The sequence below is a fragment of the Gavia stellata genome, chromosome 14, assembly GCF_030936135.1.
Source record: "Gavia stellata isolate bGavSte3 chromosome 14, bGavSte3.hap2, whole genome shotgun sequence".
Classification (NCBI taxonomy): Eukaryota; Metazoa; Chordata; class Aves; order Gaviiformes; family Gaviidae; genus Gavia; species Gavia stellata.
In genome coordinates this window covers 9,924,179-9,940,082 of record NC_082607.1, presented here as the reverse complement: position 1 = coordinate 9,940,082, position 15,904 = coordinate 9,924,179, and the positions used below count along the sequence as shown (strand labels likewise).

Sequence of the window (15,904 nt, the reverse complement as noted above, 5' to 3'; positions counted from 1 at the left end):
GGCTGTCTTACCAAGTCCTCGTGTGTTCCACCATCTTATGGTAGTGATGGACTTCCCCAAGTTTCATGTGATGGGCAGCAAAGATCCCCAGCGCATGTTCTGGGGCACCTCCTGTCAGCACTGCTGATGGGGAAATGCCCTTGGTGGGGCTTGTTGTCCTGTGCTGGATATAATCAGCTGCACTTCCATCCACAGCAACTCGCTTTCAGCATCGCCTAAACCTGTTTTAGGGTCTTACTGATTCTGTACAACACTGAGAGCAGCACAGTGGTTCCACTCCCCACCAAATTACATTCCCAGGTGCTTTTCAGGGTCAAATAACCCCGGTAATTAAATTTAACCTTGGAGAAGGAGGGAGAGGAATGGGAAGGAGAGTCTGCCTCAGATGGACAGTAGGAGGTTGGTGAGGCAGATGGTGAGGCAGTCTCGAAGAGTCGCAGCTGGGACAGAGCGGCTCCCGCTGCTCCAGGCCAGTGTTGGACGGGGACTGGGGCTCAGGGTAGTGCAACCACAGGAGAATTTTAATACTGCTGGCAGTTTTGTGCTTAATCTCGAGGTTAGTTGGGGTTAGTTGGGCTGTGGCTGTGTTGGAAAAGGCAGGGAGCAGTACTGTACTCCTGGGAGATGGCAGCTGAGGACCAAGAGTGCCACTGGTACTGACATGGGGCTTGCTAGGGACATGGCCCACTGCCACAGGTAAGTGAGCAGATTTTTGGGTGTAAGCTGCAGACTAGGGGCTGGCAAATACTGAGGCTGCTGCAATGAACTTGGTTTTTGTCTCTTCCAGGACATGCACTTGCACAAATTCTTCCAGTACTGCCAGCTGGTTCAGGCGGGAGCTAAGGAAGTCCCAGGAGAACTTGTTAAATACCTGAAGGTGAACAGTGCCTGTCGGTGGGCTTCGTTTGTGTTTTTACGGACCGTCAGTAAATACCCAGAGCCCTGCTCTGTAGGAACACGCACTTGCTGCAGCACTGGGACCAGTGCGTTGTGCAAGGTCCTTACCTTTGCTTACTGGCACAACTGTCTGCTGTCTGTGTGCTGCTTCCCACTGCCTTTCACAGTAGATAAAACAAGTAGTCAGCATCGCTCTGCCGTGCTCATGACAAACCCTCGTCCTGGTGGTCTCGTGCACTCCTCCCCTGCTGCGCTAGGTCTGATTCAGACCTTTAAACTGTAGCTCAATTCCTTGTTTTCAGGATTATTCATTCAAAACAGGGATTTTTTTTTCAGGCTGAAAAAGATCTGTGAGATTATCAGTCAGTTAAATTTGACCACAGATGACCTGTGACACAGACCCAGCTTTTCGGCAATCACTGTGGCATAAGTAAGGGCCTCGGAACAGGTCCAGCAAAGGCTTCTGCAGGGAATCTATTTCTTGGCTGTTTGCTGTCCTTGTTTCCTTCCATAACTGCCTGTTTTTGAGAGTGCTGCCGTAGCAACGGCTCCGCTTCCAGTGGTGGGGATTTATCATCACAAAGTTACTGGGTGTGTTTCAGATAACATATCAATATTTTAAGAAATAGAAATAATGGCAGGTTTTGAAGCCAAGCACTAAAAGAACGGTTGCTTTGTTGTGAGCACTTCGTTAAGGGGATGCGTAGGTCCCAGCCCTGCCCAGCCACAGCGACCTCGCTGCAGCCTGCAGACCGGGAGACATTTATGTGCGAAACACAAGTGAGGGCTTCTTACCACCAATACCTCAATAATTTCAGTAATTTAAATAATTAGATACAGATTTAAGAACCTTTCATTAGATTTGCAGGTTTGAAAACTGAAAATGAAACGCACTGTCTTTGCTAGACTTGTATCATGAGATTCAGGCAAAAGAGGTCTATGAGATGGGTGGAGGGTGTAGGCACCAGATGATCTTGACCTTCACCAGGTCACTCAAATCCCATTTCCGATAGCAAGCTACGCCCTTTGGAGAAAAGTCTCACTGCAAGTCATTGGGCATCAGGTTTCCATGCTCTAGAGGCATTTGTGAAATTGGGACTTAGTCACTTCAAAAGACTGTTTCAAGTGATGAGGGGAGTTGGGAGCAAAACTTCAGCCTTCAATTCTGGGTTATTGGGGTGAAATCATAGCATGTGACCTCTAATTAAGTCATAGCTGCCTGGGCACATCTGAGAGGAGGATTAATATGTGCCATGAGTGATTCATGTTGCTCCCTGAAGGCGTGCAGCTGAGATCTGTCAGCTGGAAGGCAGGCAGTAAGCGCTGCTCCGGGTCCAAGTTCTCCTGTCCTCTGGCAGGCTGAAGCCCTCACCCTGAAGCATTTGCTAATGCCTGTCCTATTGCCACAGAAATGTCTGTGGACTATAAATATTTAACATCTGCAAAATGTTGAACTAAAAGTGTCTGTGTTTTGAACATTTGTTTTAGTGTTTGCACGCCATGGAGATCCAAGTAATGATTCAGTTTCTACCTGTAATTCTTATGCAACTATTTAGAGTCCTTACAAATGTGACCCAGGAAGATGAAGTAGCTGTCAACTGCACCATGTGAGTGTCTGGTAAAACATCCAGTTTTCTTCAGTTACTAACACAAAGCCACAAACTGCAGTGCAAAGCAGAGTGTGGTTTCCCAGTACAAGGTGCTAAGTGACAGCATTGGCTGTCCCTGCTCCTTGCTCCCATGCTGTGAAACACCAGCCGCTGTCTTCTCCTGGCCTGTCTGCATGGCATGGGGCAGCGCGGGGACCTTGTCCTGAGAGCTGCGTGGGGAAAAATGCAGTATTTTAAAGACACTCGTGGTTTGTTTTTCAAATGAAAAAGGGTTTGCTGGCGGGGATGGCTCTGGGAGCCGAGTTACTGGGGCGTCGAAAGGCTCCAGAGCGCCCGGGCACGTCCCAGGTGCAGGCGGCTGATGGGGTTTCCCTGCGGGAGCGATGCCGCAGTCCCACCCCTGCACGCCAGCCCCCTGTGTCGGGAGCATTGCTGAAAAGCCCCCGGTGCTGGGTGCGTTAGGCCGTGGAAGCAGCCGCTCCATCCGCGTTGGCTCCGCATGCGGAGCCCGGAGCGGGCGGCTCCTTTAGCCGTGCTCCGCCCCGCCTGCAGCCGCCAGGGGGCAGCACGGGCCGGGGCCGGGCCCCGCGGGGGGTGTCCGCCGCCCGCAGGCTCGTGCAGGGCCCCAGGGGAGCAAAAGGTGCAAAAGCGCCTTTCCTGCCCAGCCCTGGCCGCGACCCCCCGAGACTGAGGGATGCGTTAAAGCATCCAGCTTTCTCCCGTGGTTTTTCCTCTGTGAAGTGCCGCAGAGCGAAGGGGGATGCTGGATGCCGCTCCATGGAGATCTTCCTCTGACTCCAGGAGGTACCACGCATCCGTGTGCCAAAAGCACCTCGATCCCATGAAACGGAAGGTCGGAGGCTGAGCGCTGACCCCCCAGAGACGCAGGGCCCGAGCCCTGGCCCCCCAGGGATGCGGCACCCGTTGCAATCACAGTCCTGCGCCATGTGGTGCAGGTTGTGGGGGCTTCTGTGTGGAGCACTGTAATCCCACTCTGCCAGAGGGCATGAAGAGGGGAAGAAGTGACCCCAGCTACCTGCTCCCACCTTCACTTCCAGAGATTTTTTCAAAGCTTGGCCTGATGCTTTCCAGTTTGTCAATAGCATTCTGTTTAATGACACCTGTTTTCTCATCCAGACTTTCAGAGTAGAATTTAAAACCCACTTTATGTGATAAATGGCTTGTAAACTCCTCCCTGCGGTTTGGCCTGTGGGGTCTGTGACAATGTGCAATAGTTTGTTTTTCCCTCTGGCTGGGCTGGGGAAACCAGGCGCTTGCTGCCTTCCTCAGCCACCTGGAGTGCTTCCAGAGGGCTGGAATGTTCTCCAGGGGCTGCGTGTCCCCAGTGAACTGCAAGGCAACAGCCCAAAAATAATCCAGTGCATGTAACAAGGAGCATGTGATGTAAATTCAGTAAAAAAGAGCCTTTCAGAATTAATAAATTCAGGGGATGCAGGAAGGTGTCAGAGTATAACAACGATGAAGAATTTTTTTCCTGCTTCTCAGCAGAGATCCTGTGGGGTTTTTGCATTTGTTTTGCAGACTTGATGTAGTAGTGTAGTTGTTCCTTGTCACTTGTATTACCATTAGGAAAGGGCTCCCAGTGAAGACAGACTCAACACATGATAGCTGTACAGTGTGGATGAATCTGTAGCGGGTGCAGGAAGGGCAAGTGGGCTTGCTGTCCACATAGCAGGTCCGTAGATACAGTCAAAGAGAACTGGGTGCAGAGCAGATTAACTTAATATTTTTGTTTTCGACTTATCTAACACCTGAGCATTGTTCAGGTGCCTAATGCTCACTGCAACATGAATTTAAGTAGTGGCAAGCTTTAATCCTGACATGCACAGAGGCCAAAGAATAGGCTATGTCTCCCGTGGAGAAATGCTCCACCTCACCTCCTTGTGCAGGAAGCCTCGAGCATTGAAGGCCAACAATGCTGGTCTGGGCGACACCTGGTCCGGTACCAAAGTGGAGAAGAGGCTTTGGCCACCTCAGCTCTGAGTGCTCTGTCGAGGGGCTGCGCTGTTGCAAGGACGGTGCAGCCACAGGAGCTGTGAGGGCTGCTAGCCTGCAAGTACTGGCTCTCTGCAAATCAGGCCATGCCAGCAGTGAGGCTTTGGGGGTTGAGCAGGATAGGACGCAGACAGTGTATGCTTTCGTGAGCTGGAGGAACTTGCCCTCACATTGCATGCTGAATACAAACCACATTTCTCCCCAGGGTTCTTCTGCACATCGTGTCCAAGTGCCATGAAGAAGGTCTAGACCACTACTTGCGCTCCTTCATAAAGGTCAGTCATGACACACCACTCTGCAAAACTCCCTGCTGGGAGCAGGCACACTGCTGACGCTGTTCCTCTTGCCTCAGTACGTCTTTCGAGCTGAGAAACCCAGTGTCACACAGGCGAAGATGACCCATGAAATCCTCGTCCTTTCCATGGCCACAATCCTGAAGCAGTCGGCAGATTTTCTAGCCATCAATAAGCTACTCAAGGTGAAGTATTGGCAGTACTTGGTTGCCAAGGGTGGAAGGGAGGGGAAGGGGGTCTGGTATGAAGCCTGACACTTCCACCCATCCAAACCCACCGCAGGAGCAAAGCGTCCCTGTCCTTGAGGTTCTGCCCTTACAACAGAGATGAATTCTCGCAGGGAACCTGGCTGTGTTAAGGCTCATAGCAGGACACAGCAAAGGGCTTTTCATTTTGCCAGTTTTATCTCTTTTCTTCAAGCCACACATGAGGAGTCACTCACGGGAGGCAGACTGCACTTCTGCCTCTCTGGGCCTTTGCAGGGCTTGCGTCCCACACTCTGCTGGCTCCTTGCAGGGCACGTTGGGGTGCAGAGGGGATGGAGTTATTCCCGCCCCAAGACTGGCAGGACTCCTCCAGGTAGTAAAGGCACTCATGCCAAGCTAGCTGTGCAAGCACAGCCATGCTTACAAAATGCCATTTGAATGTGAGCCCTCCCTCCCACACTGCTTCTTCCCCACATAGTCAAACATGTTCAATCCTGCTGAGAAAAATAATAGTATTCTTTCTTCATTCTAGTACTCGTGGTTTTTCTTTGAAGCACTGGCAAAGTCAATGGCAATGTACTTACTGGAGGAAAACAAAATCAAGGTAAAAATGAATTTGTTCAATGCTGCATTACAGAGCCATCACAAACTAACTCTCCTCCAAAAGTTTTTCTGAAAAACTATGTAACTCGCTTTATTTTAAAAAACCCTGACACGCTGAACAGCTAACCAGATCTTTCCTTTTTTTTCCACTTTACTTTTCCCTTCTTCCCCTTTTCACTCTCAATCGTAATTTAAAAATTCCAGATCTCCTTATGGCTCGTGCAGCCTCCTTTTCTGTTAGCAGCTACTGCAGTTTCAGCCAGTGCTTTCTTTTTGCCAATGTTTTATTAGGAAACAAGATAAACAAATGCTAAAGGGAACTTGTGCCTGCGCTCGGTTCTCCCCAGCTGCTCGCTTGCAGCACTGAGTGTAGGACGTGCTTTTGGTTTCAGCTGCCCAGAGGCCAGCGGTTCCCCGACTCCTACCAGCACGCCCTGCATTCGTTGCTGCTTGCCATCATTCCTCACGTAACCATTCGCTATAATGAAATCCCTGAAGAGTCCAGGAACGTCAACTTTAGCTTGGCTAACTTCCTGAAGGTCAGCAGTTTCTTTCCTTCTTCCAGGCTTTTATCGGGGAAAAAACCCCAAACAAACAGCAAGCAAACAAATATGTTTGTACTTTAACATCTCTTTGGTTTCTTTAGTGATGAAAACTTTGGAGGGGTAAGCTTTCCTAGGAAAGAAACATTCTCTTTCCAAGAGAGAGACTGTGGTACCCTATATGTTACCTAGGGTTTTCAGCCATGCCTAGCAACTGTTCAAAAGCTGAGAGGAAATATGTGTGCTCTCATTTTAAGTATTTCTATTGTCCACTGGAGACTTAAGTGAGGTCATCCAAATAATTTCAGAGAAACAAGTTCAAGCACATTTTGGAAAAGTCAGCAGCAGCCCAGAGGATCAAATCTGGCTGCTGGCAGAGCAGTAGTATGGTGATGATTTAGGACGATTGCTTTTATTTTTAATGATCAGTCACATGTTGCTATTTTTTCTCCAGCGTTGTTTGACCTTTATGGACAGAGGATTTGTTTTTAACTTGATAAATGATTACATTTCTGGATTCAGCCCAAAAGACCCTAAGGTAAGCAGTGTGTTTCTTGAAAGGTGATTTGCAGTTGTACTATCTACATCAGTCGAAGCCCTGTAGTGATTATTTTTTATGACTCTGGGAGGCCTTTTAGACACTGTTCCTGCAGAGTCTTCTGGAGGCAGAGACCTCTTTGTCTGGGCTGAGAGCCTGTATGCAACTAAGCTTTAAAAAAATGTAGAGTCAGAACTAAAGGACAGATCGGTTAATAGTCTGGATGAAAAAGGTAAAGAAGTCCCAAGTGACAGCCGCATGCACTGACACTTAGGGGGAACAACGCAAAAATTTGCCAATTATTACTGAGTTTCACCAAAAGCTATTTAGATTCCCCAATCCTCGAGCAGCAAACTCATTGAACTGGAAGAAAATGAGTCAAACTGAAAACATAGTTTGTGTTTGTCTTTTTTTTTTCTCAGCTGCTGGTTGAATACAAGTTTGAATTTCTTCAAACCATTTGCAATCACGAGCACTACATTCCTCTGAACTTACCAATGACCTTTTCCAAACCCAAGCTGCAAAGAGTTCAAGGTATGTCCTTTCTCAAGAGACTGGCTAGAGAGCTCTAATTTATTAGTCTTGATGGCTTCTGACTAGATGGAATTTGGTTTAGTGTCAAGGAAATTTATGTCCTGGTTAGCCTGATTTACATTAACCTCAGGAAAAGATGCTGTTCTGGCAGGTTTACATCATTTTGCACGGGAATGGTATGCAATCAGCCTTTTCGGTATTTCCTATATTTAAGTTTGCGTGGGACTAACAATATCCGAAAGAAATTGCCCGTATTTCAGTAAATACGCAAGTTATGCAAGTGTAATCCTTTGTTCCCACAAGTGTCAGCATCCCCTGAGAAGCAGAGTGTCTCATCGATCAGTGCTGTAGAGAATGGAGATACAGGAGAACAGATTGAATTCGCTGCTCTACTGCCAGCTCTCTCTGTGGCCACAAGAAGGTGATTTAGGTTACCTTCTGCTTTCATTTTGAACAAGAGTATCGCGGTGCACAGTGCATTCAAGCTTGTACTCAAACCTGGGCTGAAGGCAGCCAGCAGAGAACTTGAGCCCATGCCAATCCTTAGTGCATACCAAGGGCATACGTACTGCGGCACCATCACGTATCCAGGCTGCTCTCACTGTCACACCGTGTCCCCTTTAGTCCTGATGCTGCTCACCACAGGGCAGATGGGGTTTGCAAGGGGCTGAGCTGAGGCACCGTGCGAGTGTGGATGGCTACCGATGACAGTACAGACACACAGCGCTGAGTCCGGCAGCATGCCTCGCCGGCCTCCAAAGACTGCTATAGACATAGCCTCAGCCTCTCTGGGTCCTGATTTCTCATCTCTGCTAGATAAATACAGTAAAGATTGCCACGTTGGGGTGCTAACAGCCTGGCAAGATAAGTACCAGAGAGGAGAGTGAGGTTTGGGATTCCCCCTTGTGAAAGGCCAGTGGATTTATTCTGATGCAGGTGAGGGGATCTTTAGTTGTGCCTCGGGGTGCAGCCATACAAATCCCAAAGTGGTTCCCTTTACATCCAGGTGGCAGAAGCAGCAGAAACTGTCAAGTTTCCCTTATTTTGGTATGTTTCTGACTGCTCAGAGCTTTCTGGACCAGCTGCTAATCTTACACTTACATCAGTTTGGCTGCTTGCCTGGCATAGTTTAACAAAGTGCACTGCTAGAAATGGCTGAGGAAGAGGAAAAACAGCCAACAGTGCCTCCCCGTTGCTTATTAGTGGCATGATAGCATAAGGATGCTTTTTCTTGGTTAACATTCACCTTTGCATTTGCGATGGTTAAACTGAAAAGCTGTAAGAGCAGCTCATCTTTCCTCCTCTGTTTTACTGTGACTAGGACCGACCAGTTGAGGTTTTATTTTTTAAGACATATTTTTTAAAATAGTGGTAGCAATTGTCATTCCCACACATGTCTTGATAGTAGAGCAGCCTATCCTCAGGAAGTGCCTTTGCAGTGGTGCCTGTGCTCTGCCTGCCATGGTAGAGACATGTAGTGATGCATCTCCATTGCAAACTTGTCTGTTTTTATGGACAGACCTGTGATTACAGGGGAGAGCGGGCTCAGAGGTGCCGAGGTACGATGCGCACATCACTGAGGAGATATCCTTCTGGCGTGCCTCACCTCTTCATCAGCTTACTTGAACGAAGAGAGGGAATGTGCCCAGCCCCCTACTACTCTGTTTCTGGGAAAAGAAGGAATAGCCCCCAGGAAGGTGGATAAAGAGCTCTTCTGCAGCAGAAGCTGGTGCAGACAGGCCTGCAGGCAGAGCACATCCCCGTGACCACATCCTGTTGAGTTGGAGCGTTGCATCTTGGAGCAGTTTCTCTGAAACATCTCAACTAATAAGGCTCGTTGCTGGTCCGCGTCCCTGCTGCCTCTCCTGGGGGACATGTGTGTTTCATCAGCCAGAGCAAACCACTGAGCCTGTCCTCACATCCAGCAGCACAGAATTGTTTTTGCAATCTTGTGATAGAAAAGAACCCAAGAGATTGACTGAAGCTGGCAGTTAAGCAGTAGCCTTACAAACAATATTAAAACATGACGTACTGTCCCGTTTCTCCAAGATTTAGAGAATTACTTATTCCTGTTTATTTTTGCTGTCTTTTTATTTGTCCCTTTTCTTCTTACACATGAATTAGATTTTTTTTCATTTGCTGTGGAACGGTTCGCTTCAGTAGGTAGGTCCAGCTGGGATCACCGAATCCTCTAATGTCAAATTAAACATGCAGCCTCCAATCAATTACCTTGCATCCAACTAATGAAATAACCATGATGTGTGACACTTAGGCATTTGCTAACATGACTAACAATGAAAGCTAGATAATGCTCCAGATTGCTTTCTCTTTCCTCTGAATCAGACTTTCACAAACCAGTAAATGCTGCTTATGAATCAATGAACTTAAAAATACCTTTCGCAGCCACAGAGCTGTTGGAACCCTTTGGCTGGGATTTTCAAAGCTGGGTGTATGCACCCTGCCTTACCACAGAAAAACTTTCACACCTGTGGGGTTTTCAAAAAAAAAAAAAAGTCTCAGCTGAGCAGACAGCGTTTGTACCCTTTGGGGGAAGAACGCACAGCTTTGGGGTTATCCCTCTGGGAGGCTTAGCGCCCTAATGCAACAGTCAAACGGTGCCTGTCACAGCTCTGATTAAGTGTATGGGGTGCTTGACAAAGATAACGGGGTCAAGGCAAGGTCATTCATAGCAGCCCGAGTGCACACGCACCCTGCACTGAAATCTGTCTCTGTTGCTTCTCTGCTGCATTATCCAGGCAAGTCAGTGAAAACGATGCCTTACCCTTGTAGCAGCCGCTCCTTTGATCACAGTATGTAGCCTGAATCTATGTAAGATGCAGGCTACAAGTTAACCAAGGTGATTAGGTACTGAGCTGCCTTTCTGCTGGCAGTCAGTGCAGCTTTTAAGGAGCTGTGTTCAATATCTGCTAGTGGGAAGCTAAGGGAGCCTCGCAGTTTCTGCCAAGCAGCTGCCTGGAACCCTGCCCTGGCTCCCCAGTCCTTGCAGCGGGGCTGGGAAGCCCGACTGTGTAAACTGCTGGAGGATGCCGTAGCGGTCACTTGGCACCATGTCCCTGTTTGCATCCCTCATCCCAGCAGGAGTATTTACTGTTTCTCTGCTCTCTGACCTGGTGAGAAAGAATGCCGATTGCAGAGGATGGGGCACAAGCTACAGAGGTGGCACTGCTAGGGCTGGGCGATGGTGATAGACGCGCCGTCTTCACTGCCCATTACCACCCGCACAGCTGCTCTGTGGAGGCTGGCACCTCCGCTGCCTGGGTAGTTGGGGGATTTACAGGATAACCCCCAGCCAGGAGCAAAGCAGCCCCCAGGCAGTAAGCTGTGCTGTCTTTCCCTGTTTCATCCATCTCTGACTTTACAAATTACTCTTTGGAGCCCTAAGCTTTGTAAAGCATCACACTGCAGAAATCTTTCTTTTAGCTGCTGCTGAAACGGTGAGGGCTGAAATTAATGATTAGCCTGAACTGGAAGATGCCAAGTTGTTTGATATGACTTAACTCAGTGGTGGAGAAAACTGTAGTCAGTTCAGGCTTTATTGAAAGATCACTGTAGGAGAGAGAGTGATGAACCATACTCGCAGACTGTTGTGGCTTCCATGACCATTATGTCTTGCTCTGAACAGATCCTTGGAACAGTTCTCTTAACCATTGCCTTGCTGTTTCTTTCAGATGTAAATCTCGAATACAGTTTAACTGATGAGTATTGCAGGCATCATTTCCTGGTGGGGATGCTTCTCAGAGAAGCCTCTGTTGCCTTGCAGGACAACTACGATATCAGATATACAGCCATCTCAGTCTTAAAAAATCTCTTGATAAAGCATGCCTTCGACAACAGATACCAGCACAAGGTCAGGCATATTTTGTTGGCTTTTAAACGTAATGTTCTTGAATTTTATGATAAAACAGATGTCAGAGTTTTAGATCTTGCATGGTGCACCAAGGGTATTCTCATTACTTTTTAGGGAACTGTTGTAAGTAACTGATAGTTATAGCATAACAGTAATAGCTCTGAGAAATTATGTAGAACACAAACAATGCAGTCAGATAACTGCAGCACTCTTATTCATGTGGAGTATTTAGATAATAAAGCCCTGAGCCATTAAGGAACTTGAGAGTGTCATTAGCAAAGAGGCTGTTCAACAAAACTAAGCAACGTCAATGTTCTTCTGGTCTTGGGCTTAAATTAATATCCTGCATTAATATACTATAATTAGGAAACAGGTCTGATCTCTGTTACAAGTCAGCTGCATGTTTTACTAATTAGTGAATCAGAGGAGAGGATCTGTGGATTCTCATGAGATGCTGGATTTCCGCTGGGTAGCTTTCAGCTTTCTTTGGTCAGAGGCTCAGTGTGTGGTATTGCTGAAAGAGCCTGGAGATGGGCTTGTTTTCTTTCTTGATGCAGTTCCCTGCTGACCCATATGTCCTTGCAAGTGCTGAGCTACCTGCTCTAGGCTGAAAACATGTCTCTAGAGCTTAGCTCCTCAAACTGCTCCTAGCGTGCTGCATTCCTGAGTTTTATCTGGGAATGTGGATAGCCTCCTGGGCATGAAGGGTGGGAGAAGTGACCCAAATGTGCCCAGTGCTCCTGCGCTCTGCATGGACCCAGAGCCAACTCCTCTCTTCTGCCTTCTCTGCCTGTTTAGAAGGGCTGAGCGGGAGGTGGGCTTGCTTTTCTCTGCAGTGAGGATCCGTGGTGACTTGCACAGCCTGGAAACAAAACTGAAGCCCATGGTAGTTGGCAAGACTTGATATTTCAGGAGAGGTTTGCCAGCTCTCTGCCAAGACTGGGTCAGAGGCAGCCTGTTTCTGCTCTTCTGGGTGCCTAAAAACGCTCACACTAATTCAGGAGTTGTTTGCCCCCTTGGTGTGCAGCACTCTCCCTGCCTCCTCGAAAACACCTCCTGTCTTAAAATTGTCCCAATGGATTTTTGTACATGTGTTGTGTTCCGGGCTGCATGACCAGGAAACTGCCTGGAGCCATGGCAGGATGCTTGGCTGATGTCCTGAAACAGGAGCAAAAAAGTCGTGTCATGGGCAGGACAGGCTGAGCATGGCAGGGGCTGTTGCTGCAGTGTCTCTCTGGCCAGGGAAGCCCCGGCTCCATCAATGGCTGAGAGAGGGTTTTCTCAACCCTTGGGCATTTTCAAGATTTCTTTTATCTTTTATCATACTGAATCAGAAGAAAAAATTGGAGTCAAAATGTGCCATTCAATTCGCAAACCTTAAATTTCCTTTTCTTTTAACCTTTCTGTCAAGTCCAGAATAACAATTTTTTTTAAGAAATTGGATGTAAGAGAGCCCTGCATTTAGAAAATGTCAACCAGACCATTTTTGACTTGTATCACTTAATCCAAATTAACCTCTTCCTAAAAGCTCTTTTAACTAGAAGCATTTGCTGTGAAGAATTCCTGACTGGAAGCAGTATCCAGCACCAGGCGAGGAGCAAAAGTTTTTATTTCATTACTCCTGGGTGTTGCACTTGAAAATCAAGCCGCGTCAGTGAAGTGCCAGTTAAAGAGTTAGGAAATCCGGGATTTACTTTGTCATACATCCTGTATGACTGGGAATGTTATTCAGCCCCCAAAATCCCTGAGTGCCCCAGGCTTGCTGCTGGAAGGGTAATACCTACCTGGCAGCTCTGGAAATGGAGATGAGAGGCGAAACCAACCCATGTCCTCAGACACCTTATTCAGTGTGTAAAAATATATATATGTGTGTGTATGTATGTATTTTGCCTCAAGAGTTTCCCTTTTTCACTCCATTGAAATCCTGGGCTCTTACCTACATTTTTCTCCCTGTCTTTTTTCAGAACCAGCAGGCAAAAATAGCCCAGCTCTACCTGCCACTCTTCGGGCTGCTCCTGGAGAACCTCCAGCGAGTGGCCAGCCGCGAGGCACTCTACGCCTGCGCCGCCGCCTCCAGCCCCGTGAGTAAAGCCCAGCAATGCCTCTTTGCCCTCCTCCTCGGTCCTCCTCTCCCCGCACACGCCCTGTGCGACCTCCACTGCTTGCAGCCAGGCTCAGCTGCAGAAATCAGTGTGTTATTCTTCTCCCCGCCGCCCCGTAATGTGCTTGTTTGTTTTAATTTGGCCTTTCCGATTACTTTGTTCTGTCTGCAGCACTGGGTACAATGTCTCTGCCCTTTTGCTTGCTATTGTTTAATGTGTTTCTTCACAGTATGCATAGTGCCATGAGGTGAGGTAAGTCCCTCCAAGTGCAATGAATTGCAACAGGACTCAGCCTCAGACTCCAGCAGCTGTTCTGGGGAGTTGCCCATCTGCCTGAGGGTTGTGTGTCGTTCCCAGGCAGGCTTAGCCTTGCAGACTAGACTTTCCTCCTTGTTCGGGCAAAACAACAACAACAAAAAGACATTTGAAAAAAAATATTCCAAAATTTCAACTCAAATAATGAAAAACAAAAGGGAAAAAACTGCTATGACTTACTTTAATATGTTCTCCTATTCCTTGTACTCCTCCCCAAGTCATTTGTCTCCTTCTTATGGAAGTAAGGAAATAATAGATTTCTTTTTTTCATCTGCGTTTTAAAAGCTGCTCTAATTTGCTCTTTTTATTTCATTATTCTCTTCTATAAGAGAATAGGTGTTATCTTCCACTGGTCACAAAACCCTTATATTGCTTTACAGACGTCCAGGGATGAATTCATGTGCAGTTTTGCATCCCCCTCAAACAGATCTAGCCTGATTGCAGACAAAGATCCAGGTAAATTAATTTTTCTAAACTTTAACTTTCCCATTTATTTTGAACATAACTATTACCAGTCCCAAAAACCCAAAACCCATTACTCAAAACCTGAAATAGCCATTTGCCAAAGAGCCTCTCGGAGTTTGTATGCTTTTCCCTGGACGTGGTGTCACCCCAAGTGTCCTTTCCAGATTAATCAGCTTTCGACATGGGGCTTTGGCAAGCCCTGTCTGTGCTGTCTGAATCGCGTCCTCCACTCACTGTCCGTGATGCGCTGAGGAGTGCCGGTGCAAAGGGGTTAATTGTGGGGTTTGGGTTTTTTTCAGCCTGCGGAGCAGCACTTCCAAATGGCCATGCCATAAAGCGAGAGGACTCAAAAGGATCCCTGAACTCAGAGGGGGCAATCAGTTCCCCGGATCAGAGTGAAAATGTAACGTATCTGGGGTTAGAAAGAACCGTGCTCACTGCACCAGTCTGTAGGCTGTTTTAAATAAGGGGGAGGGAAAAGGAGTTCGCTGGGTAACGGTCTCAAAAGCCAACTTATAAATATCTCTGTTTGGAAAGAGATTCATGTTTAACAGAGGAGGTCAGACTCATGGGCCTGGTATGCTTTCCCTCTTCAAACATCTCTGAGCCAAAAATATAACTGTTGAAAATTACTTATCAAAGATGAAAGTCAAAATCTGTGGGGAAAATCTCTGCTCCCATGGTGCATTTATCCATACTCAGACATGCTCCCTGTGCATGGGGGGGTCTCAGCCGGGCCAGTGCCCAGTGCGTGGTGCTGGGAACTGGTTTCCACACATGGCTGGGAGGCAAAGCACCGTGATGCGAGATTGCCAGTGACTGCTGACTTAAGAGAAGATGAGGTATTTGTAGGAAAATCAGCACAGGCTAGTAACCACAGCCCCAAACTTGCAGAAGGTGACCGCGGTCACATCACAAAGAGCTCTGACCCCACTATTCAATCAGGGTGTACTCTCCTTGTTGGCAGATCACACACATGGAAATCAGGTGTTTGTGCAAACCAGCCCCTGGTTTTCCTCAAGGCGCTTTCCAGATGTCTTAGGTTGGCGTGAATCATTGATGCATCTTTAAAAACTTTGGCCCTTACAACAAGCAAGGCAAAGATTATCTGGGCTCATGCTGGCTGTGTCCTGACGTGCTTAGGAGAGGTGGGGCCTTTCAAGCTCTCCCACACGAATCACGAAGCTGCAAGACCAAGTATAGCCAAACACTTGACAATCAAACTGTTCACATTCAGCAAAGCTCTGAGCATATGCTTCAACTCTGCTGGTGGGGTTTGCAGAAAGCATTATTACTTGCAGCTGAGCTCTTCCCCACAGTTCTTCTGTGTCCTGGAAGGTACTTGTTCAGCTTTTCTGTTAGGGAATGCAATATCCACAAAACCACGTAAAAGCCACACCACATGCAGGAGCGCAGCTTTAACGCTACTCTACAGAGGTAGACACGTTGCTTATCGCCTGTTCCCCTGGAGTGAGTTGTGTGCTGACTTGATAGTTTGGCATGGTCAACAGCAAAGTTCTGGCTATAGCACTGTATCTCCAACTCTAAACTGAATGTTTAATTCTATTTTATTATGACTCACATCCACAGCTTGTCCCAGAATAAACAACAAATATGATCTGTGGGTCACTGTCCAAACATGTGAGACACAGCTTTAAGAGAAGCATCCTGCTTCGAGCTTAATCGTATCCATTTGTCAGAGGATATGGCTAGGGCGAGCACAGAGGATGCAAAAAAAATTGGTAAAGCTTTAGAAGTCACGTTTCCCACCACGCAATGCCCAAGCCTTTCCCACATAGATTGACTCACCAGCAGGATTTCACTTTCCTTTGCCCAAGTCATTAAATAGGAGGAAAAACAAGAGAAACTTCCAAAAATCAGGGGGGAAAAAAAGTTCTTTTCTTAAGCTGAAATT

The 15,904-nt window shown here is 47.4% G+C and overlaps 1 protein-coding gene across 3 annotated transcripts in view; it reads left to right on the top strand.

The window, feature by feature from the left end:
• Positions 1-15,904, top strand: part of DOCK11 (dedicator of cytokinesis 11) — an 84,534-nt gene that overhangs the window by 42,161 nt on the left and 26,469 nt on the right. For 2 of the 3 annotated variants that reach the window (XM_059824482.1, XM_059824481.1), the window contains exons 23-34: positions 788-877; positions 2,386-2,504; positions 4,729-4,798; positions 4,876-5,001; positions 5,555-5,626; positions 6,018-6,164; positions 6,622-6,705; positions 7,128-7,239; positions 10,929-11,107; positions 13,072-13,188; positions 13,905-13,980; positions 14,289-14,392. In XM_059824482.1, the coding sequence (XP_059680465.1) occupies positions 788-877; positions 2,386-2,504; positions 4,729-4,798; positions 4,876-5,001; positions 5,555-5,626; positions 6,018-6,164; positions 6,622-6,705; positions 7,128-7,239; positions 10,929-11,107; positions 13,072-13,188; positions 13,905-13,980; positions 14,289-14,392 (1,296 nt within the window). The remainder of the gene's footprint in view (positions 1-787; positions 878-2,385; positions 2,505-4,728; positions 4,799-4,875; positions 5,002-5,554; positions 5,627-6,017; positions 6,165-6,621; positions 6,706-7,127; positions 7,240-10,928; positions 11,108-13,071; positions 13,189-13,904; positions 13,981-14,288; positions 14,393-15,904) is intronic. The other variant, XM_059824483.1, reaches the window with a different exon arrangement.